At 39.3% G+C, this 8,691-nt stretch overlaps 1 protein-coding gene across 1 annotated transcript; it reads left to right on the top strand.

The window, feature by feature from the left end:
- The first annotated feature begins 2,819 nt into the window (after positions 1–2,819).
- Positions 2,820–8,691, top strand: cpa4 (carboxypeptidase A4). The gene is made up of 11 exons (XM_030424696.1): positions 2,820–3,008; positions 4,238–4,319; positions 4,893–5,027; positions 5,404–5,502; positions 5,725–5,826; positions 6,013–6,114; positions 6,317–6,427; positions 6,661–6,751; positions 7,411–7,610; positions 8,133–8,217; positions 8,402–8,691. The coding sequence occupies exons 1-11, from the start codon at positions 2,845–2,847 to the stop codon at positions 8,587–8,589; spliced, it is 1,359 nt and encodes a 452-aa protein (XP_030280556.1). The 5' UTR covers positions 2,820–2,844; the 3' UTR covers positions 8,590–8,691.

Genomic DNA, 8,691 nt, shown 5'->3' with positions numbered 1-8,691 from the left:
AACATAACCCGTGACACACACTGAAATGAAACCTTTGTCACTGGTACTGACAGAAAATATCAAAAATTACAGATCAGAAAGACTGATCGTGTTTTTGTAAATCCAACGTTGTATCTGAGAATACATGCAATGTGCAAAATGAGATGAACAAGTGAGCAATGAATGATTAATGGTCAATTTACTGTTGGGCCTCTGAAATATTGAGAGAGAGCTCAGCCATGAAATGCAATGTAAATGGATCTATTTATAGTGTAGCAGAGGAAGTCATGTGGAAGAGGCTGGTTGGGGGGCCTTGTTCATATAGCTTTTAGAGGCAACTGACAGGAGAGGAAAGAGGGAGAAAAACACACACTACACCCACATTTGCATGTAAAGCCACTCTTCAAGGGGGACATTAAACTTTAAGACACACACAGCAAGAATAGCGATAAATAATTTCCACACTGAGAAAGATGGAAAGCCCCAGTTCGACTCCCGCCTCCCCTGTAGCCCACGCCTATTAAACCCTGCGTCCCACTTTGTCACATGGGATTGTTTGGGAGTGAAAAGGAAGGGAAGTGACACGTTAAAACCTCTTTTTATTAATTCTGAGAGAAGGGAGGAGGTTTGGCGGTGTGTCACAGCAGCTGATGGGAGGCAGGGAGGCTGCGTGGCGCACACTCTGATATCAACCGGCGGATATCAGGATGAATAACTTAACACAAAGCCCAATTCCTCTGCTAACAGTAATAAGATTTGATTGTGTTTGCACCACTGGGGAATGCTGAGGAAGGGCTGGAGATTGGGTCCTTATCACGCTCTCTTTTATTACATTACCAAGTACTTGTAGTTGGTGAGAGGATCGCCTTGATTGCAATTTGGCTACTACAGGATTTATTACACATATGCTACGTATATATATGGATGATTGGCTTCTAATGTATTGTAGTGTTCCACAAAATGCAGTGACTGACTGATACAGAAACTGTCATGTCTTTCATAAGGAACATGTACTTTTGAGCTGTTGTATATTTAACAATATCATACAAAATGATGTAGCAAACCTTTTTTTTTTTGTCATTTTGTATAAGAAATGTCAGAACAGTGGATGATATGTGGGAATTTCCCATGACTGTTTTCAAACATCTTGTTTTGTCTGAACAGAAGATATTCAGCTTAAAATGATATAAAACAAAGGAACTGCTCAAATATAAGAGGTTTGGACCTGCACATGTTGGGCGTTTTCTCTCAATCAGCCAATTTTAACTGACCAATCATTTAGGCTCTAGTCATGTGTAATGTGCCGTTTTGTAAGGAGCTTCCCACTCATTCGTCTAATAATGACACTGATCAAGATAAAAAAAGCTCTCCGTGTGATCAATAATTTAAGGTTCAGGGTAATTCCAGCCTGCTTAATCGATGACACTCACTGTGTTCATAAAAGGGATGCATTATTAGTGTATTGTACCTTATTACAGATATTTGGGACTGCGCTGCCATCTACTGGCTGCTGCGCCCACATGCAAGAGTTTGTCAGTCTTTTTAGGATTTAGGATTATCTGAATATACAGTCTGTGGATGCTCGAGCAACGGCCTCTCCACTCTTCTGGTTGTAGGCTTTTATCCACATTTTGGCTGAACCTGGAGTTTCAGTGAGGTCCAACACAGGTGTTGGGTGAGGGGGACCGGCACATGGACGGTGCTCCAGTTCATCCAAAGTGTGTTGGATGGGCTTGTTCTTCCACACTAAACCATCACCCGGCTTTGTGTATGGAGGCCTTGTCACGTCAGAACAGACTGTTGGCAGCACAAAGCAGTCATTTAAAATGGCATTTTATCTTTCAACCTTCACTGAAACTAACTGGCCTAGCCTAAACCACCCATCAAATTTGAACCATGCGGGATGCTGATTAGAGCTGCAACTATATAAAAATAAAACTAGTTGCTTATTTTGATAAGCAATTCATTGTCTCAATTGAAGGATTTGCTGTTTTTCTTTATCATTTATGATATGAAGTAAAGTTCAGGTTGAACAAAAGGCTTCCCTTTGGGCTATGATACATTTTGATGAGCATTTTATTGACTAAACAATTTAGCTTTTAATAGTGAATCAGTAATGAGAATGAATCAGATCTACAGACTTAAGTCTTGCTGAATTAATTTAATATTTTGACCTTCTAGTATCTAGAATTGCCTGCTATTCATATACATACATCAAAGGTATTAGTAATAAGTTACTTACTAGAGTACCACAGAGTTTAAAGGGAAGACAGAAGTCTACACATTGACAACCTGTTTATACAAGGTAAATATTACTTTCATTTGGATTCTTGGTGTGGCATAAATTTGAGGGGTCACAACTGAATAAGGGAACAAGTATGGGAAGAAGTGAGTCTCAGTCCCGACTATCAAATAATGAAGCTCTGGGTTTAGTGACAGACCTGTCCTACAATCCCAAAGCGTCGGTTTTTGATGAGTTGGGAATGAGACTCAAAAAGTCAACTTTTCTCACAAATAGCACCTTTAAAACAGCATTTTAGATTATGCAGAATTTGTTCTTTTAAGGCCCAAATTCATGATCTGTTCCTCAAAAGTGAAGCAAAGTTGTCGCTTATCGCCTTCACCACGACAGCCCAGCATGAACTGTGACGGCAGTGTGATAGATGGAGATGTGATGGAAGTTTAATGTGGCAGGGTAACTAGTTTACTAAGCTAGGGAACAGAATGCGAGAAAGTACCACTATCTGCAGCTGAGTACTGGACGGATAAAATAAAACTTAGTCAGCAAACTTTGTCACTGCAAATAACTTTCTCCATAGACTGGAGAGCTGTGAGGTTATCAGTAGAGTGAGGTAACTCTGCTGTATGGGAACAGTCCACCTGCCACCTGATGATAGGAAGAAAGTAGAAAAACTGATGCCTGACACATTTGTGGCTCTGAAACGGTCCGGACTCAAAGACGAGATGAGAGGTCTCTGGCTGCTTTTGGTGCTTGTGGCTGCGGCCCAGGCTGAGAGGGTGTTCATTGGGTAAGTTCACCTGTGCACACTGGAAAAAAAAAAGACACATTGATATTCCCAGCTTTGTGTTTGATGTGATTGTACAGAAGCCATCAAAAACTTCTGTGACATTTAAAGCCAGCCGGGGGTTCCAACATTTTACTCTGCGGACTGTTTCGAATCTAATTATGAACCTGTTCTTTCTGCTTTTCTTACCCACCTCGAGACTATTTATGTTGATGTGATAAAGTTACTCTAATTAACATATGTAGTAACTTAAAAACCATCTCCAATCATCAGAAAACAGAGAAATTAAACAAAAACTGCCATGATGTTTGCTGCTTCATAGAGTTTTATGAGAAAATGTGTTGAAGGTGAAGACAGTGAAACATAAAGGATGTTTCTGGAATTATAAAATTATTTTTCTCACAAAATACATTACCATTATACCAGTGTAAAGTTCATTTGGTCATCAAAATTTCAAGCAAGCACTTTCAGTGTCCATTAACTCAGTGTTGGCAGTGTACGTCTGTGCACACCTGGATATGTTATTATGCTGATATGTTGAAACTACGAGATTGCTTTTTACTTCTAAACTTTATTTTGTGACAGCACTATGGTTCAAGTCTGGTAATGTTTAGGCATGAAAACCACTTGGTTAGGGTCAGAGATGGCAAAAGTACACACATTCTTTACTCAAGTAGAAGTACAGATACAGATAAGTACAGATACTTGTGTATGTAAAAGATTCTGTTTAAAGTAGAAGTACTGATTACACGTTTTTACTCAAGTAATAGTAAGAAAGTGCAGTTTCGGAAAAGTACTCAAGTATAAAAGAAGAAAGCTTAACTTCACGTCATATTAATATAACTCAAACACTATTAAACTTAAAGGTAGAATCAGTGGGATTTGTCCGAGCTGTTTGTAAATGCACCCAAAAGTTGGTAATTCTCAAGTCTCATTTCCAGGACGTCAAATACCGACATTTTGGGTTGGTAAAGTGTCCCGAGCATAGCAACAAAGTGAGAAAATAAGCGCTGCAGGGCTGCAGGGTCTCTGCAGATAAGAGACACTATCACGCCATCGTTGGTCTGAGCACGAGCTGTTCTGTACAATTAATTGCCAGTTATATTAGTAAGGAGTCAGTTAAAATCTTCCTCAATTGCTGAACTCCCTGTACTTCCAATTGTTGTGAATATGAGCTTCATCTAAAATCCTAAATGTGAATAATGACGTTTAGGAATATTAACTTCTTCCAGAGATCAGGTCATCAGGGTCAATGTGCAGAATGAGGAACAGATCGAACTGCTGCAGGCCCTGGAGAGTCAAGAAGCGTGGGAGGTACACACACACACACACACACACACAGAACAAACACATACGTATGTTCAGGTTTTCTCAGCTGCTTGTGCCAAACATTTTCTCATGAACTCCCAAGAAATAATCCACTTGAGAGTTTATGTGGGCTGAGGGTAAACAGTCACCTCTACTTATGAGACAGTCAGAAACTCTCTGCTGCACAAATTCATACAGAAAATAATCCAGACATTAACCCTCACTCTTTTTTTATTCTTATTAGATCTTCCACTGCTCTTTTGTACATAAATTAGTGCACATTCAGAATCTAACAAGTGCAATAGATAAATGTCCTTTTGTGTTTGGTGTGTTTTGGATGTTTTAGTTTGACACATATTGGAAATTTATTGGATTTTAATCATTGCAAAAACCTTTGTCTTGCACGCTACTTGCGGGGTTGTCAACTGTTGTGATGTGTTCATGCTTACTGGATCTATATGAGGACAAGCCGCTGTCAAATTATTAAAGATATGATCATTCTGCTCAGCACACTTAAGCATTTTCAATGCAGGTTCTCCAGTCCAACCTGTGCTTTCTCTGTCCTCTGTCTGATCCCAGCTGGACTTCTGGCTTGACCCAGTCTCCACTGAGCTCCCTGTTGACATCAGAGTGCCCCGCTCCAGTTTGAGCTCTGTGAAGGAGTACCTTCGTGTCAACAACATCGCCTACTCTGTTCTTATCAACAACCTTCAGGTCTGTTGTTAAAAAAATCAAATACTTCCATCAGTTTTAATCGATTAATCGCCGTTAAGATTTTAAACCGATTAAAAATGTAATTACCAACAATCGGAGGTGGGTACAATTAAACCCTAAAAGATTTCCTGTTGCAAATTTCAAATACTTGGTTATCAAATATGCCAAAATAAAACACAATAGTGGTGTGAGAAAGTGTATTTAATTAAAACACAAGTAATTTGTAACCTAACAAAAAACTTTTTTATAAGTGTATATTTTCACATTTTAGGATTGGATTTTGTTGAGTTAGTATATGAATATATACATTTATAAAAATGTCCACTAAAAAAAACAAGATTTCTGATTTTTTTCTTCATTTTCATGTCACATTCAGGAGCTTCTCAACGCAGAGAAAGCTGAGATGGAGATGAACCAGATGAAGGAGCGCCGCACCCGCAGCTTCAACTTTGGAGCCTATCATAGTCTGGAGACGGTACACTATTTATACAAACACATAAATATTGATATTTATTGATATATTAGAATCATTTTGGGGATAGGGTTACACAGGCATCTCTTAAATTTAAACAATTAACTGTTTGTTAGTCAACCTAGTTTAGAGTTGTCGAGATTCTGAATTATATACGTCAAGTATATTTGTTTTTTATCAGCTGTGCCAAATTTGTTGGTATTTTAACGCTTGTCTCACATACAGATCTACAGCTGGATGGACACTCTGGTAGCTCAGTACCCCAACCTGGTCTCCAGGCAGGAGATTGGGAAATCATATGAGAACAGGCCCATGTATGTGCTCAAGGTAGGACAGAGCCCATACAGGACAACAGCTTGTTTCTACCTGCCTGTACTGTGTGTGTGTGTGTGTGTGTGTGTGTGTGTGTGTCTTTAAATTTCCCCATTAAATGAGAGATGTCCACATCACATGCTATCTTGTCAGCCATTTTTATGACAGCACGAGTTCTCCTACTACTGATTTTGTTTTTAGTTCAGCACTGGAGGAAGCAAGCGTCCTGCTATCTGGATCGACACCGGTATCCACTCCAGAGAATGGGTGTCTCAGGCTACCGGAGTGTGGACAGCCAACAAGGTACAACATGTTAATGACATTGAATAACAATAATAATAATAATAATAATAATAATAATAATAATTGAATAATAATAGTTTTCCTGTTCTCTATTGTTGCAGACATTGTTAACTCTTAGTGTCAGATGCATAAGACATGAAGGACATGCTTTCTTTTCTTGAGAGTGTTATTTCTAGAGAATCACTCCCTTGTTCTTGTTTAGATTGCCACTGACTACGGTACCGATGCCTCTCTGACCTCCCTCCTGAACACCATGGACATCTACATGCTGCTCCTGGCCAACCCTGATGGATACGCTTACACCCACTCTAATGTATGTGCCTAACAATCAAAGGAAATTGGACTGCTCTTACTGTTACTTTAGTTGTACTATGTGATGTGGATATTTAAGTGGAAAACATCAGCCAGTGCAAATAGCTGAAAACCAGGTATCTAAACTGTTTCTTGAGTTTTATATCCTTAAATACAAATGCCTATATTTGCAGTTATGTGCTTTTTGCCTGCATTGTAGAGCTTGACTGACAGTGTTTACTGTGTGATGTACAGGACCGTATGTGGCGGAAGACCCGCTCCATTAACTCAGGCTCTGTGTGCCGTGGAGTCGACCCCAACAGGAACTGGGATGCAGGCTTTGGCGGTCAGTATAGAAAAGACAGTAAATGCTCCTCATGTCTTTGTTTGTGTATTTTGTAGATACAGATATAGAACGTACAAACAAGGTACAATTACCCAAAAGTCATACTTGAGTAAAAGTCAAGATATCGTGTTAAAATATTACTTAAGTAAAAGTGACCCATACAAATAGTACATGAGTAAAAGTCTTAAATTATCTGATATTAAATATACTTAAGTATCAAAAGTAATTTTCTTGCAAAAAAATTACTTAAGTATTAAAAGATCACTTAAAAAAGAATTACACATATATTTACCTGTATGAAAGTATACTATGAGTTGTCGGCCTGGCAAATGATCAGATCCAATGTACAGCTTTTTCTTTCAAAATCAGTATTTCATTTTATTTGATTGTCGCTAAAATATGTTAATTCAAAAATAACACTCACATTTGGCTGACGATGATATTAGATTAATTTAGTGAGCAAAAAGTACAATAACTGGCTCCAGAATGTTGTGACTTAGAAGTGTGTGGAAATACTCAAGTCAAGTACAAATACCTAAAAAAAATTTACTTAAGCTACGTATGTGAGCCCTCTTCCACTGCGCTATATGTAAGTATGCATTGTTTTTATGATGTCCATTGTCTCACACACATGTACTCAATATACTTTCTCCCTCCAGGCCCCGGTGCCAGTAGGAACCCCTGCTCTGACTCCTACCACGGCCCCTCGGCTCACTCTGAGATCGAGGTGAGGAATGTGGTGAACCTGATCCAGGGTCACGGGAACTTCAAGTCCTTCATCTCCGTACACGCCTACTCCCAGCTGCTCATGTACCCCTACGGCTATTCCTGCGAGAAAGTGCCCGATCAGCCTGAGCTGGTAAGGAAGGAAAAAATCTGGTCAACTTTTAAATGACACATAAGATAAAATCTGACAGCTTTTTCTACATTCTCATGAAACTGAGATGATGCAATAGTTCTCACACAGGAGAGACAAATCAGAGAGGAAGCTGAATTCTCTCTTAATAAATGTCGGTATATGTCTGATATTGTATAATCAGGAAGATGACAGACTCAAGTATTGTTTTGTGAGAATGTGCATTTTATCCACTGACAAGCTGCCGAATGGACCAACAGTCATGTGGTTACCAAGATTTAACAAAGTCCTCTGAGATAAATTCATGGTTTTGGGCTATATAAACAAAATTGGCTGACTTGTAAACTCCATATAGGATGTGCAGGACCTTGAACATTGCTTCATTATTCACCTCTCCTCTCAAGTTATTTTCAATTTAATGATGGCACTTAGCATTTTTGTTCTCCATGTCCCTTTCTGTACCACTATTACCTGTGCAATGTATCTAACTTTGGGTCTGTTTCCCTCTCTGATTGCTCCCTATAGGACTCTGTTGGCAGAGCTGCAGTGCAGAAACTCACTTCCCTTTATGGTACCAGATACAAGGTTGGAAGCATCTGTAACATCATCTGTGAGTAGCTTTTTTCCCCTTGTTTTCCCAGGCAACTTCACTGCACCCTACATTCAAATTCAAATTGACAAAAATCTGCTGTGATTTAAATATGACGACTCAAATAGAAGTAGTGTGCACAATATATCGATAAGTAAACTGAAAATGAAAGTCCTTCCTTCCTATCTCATCCTCCTTCTCTCAGATCAAGCCAGTGGCGGCAGCATTGACTGGTCTTACAACATTGGCATCAAGTACTCCTATGCCTTCGAGCTGAGGGACACTGGTCGCTATGGCTTCATTCTGCCATCCAATCAGATCATCCCCACAGCCTCCGAGACCTGGCTGGCTCTGAAACACTTAATGGAGTACGTCCGTGACCATCCTTATTGATCATCGAAACAGCGAAAGGAGGGAATATTTTTAAAGCATTCACTCTATGCTGACGACATCTGACTTGACCAAAGTCCAATAAACCAATACAAAACCTGTCTA

The sequence above is a fragment of the Sparus aurata genome, chromosome 8 (genome assembly GCF_900880675.1).
Source record: "Sparus aurata chromosome 8, fSpaAur1.1, whole genome shotgun sequence".
In the NCBI taxonomy this organism is placed as follows: domain Eukaryota; kingdom Metazoa; phylum Chordata; class Actinopteri; order Spariformes; family Sparidae; genus Sparus; species Sparus aurata.
The sequence above is the reverse complement of the archived record's forward strand: the minus strand, read 5'-3'. Positions and strand labels throughout refer to the sequence as shown.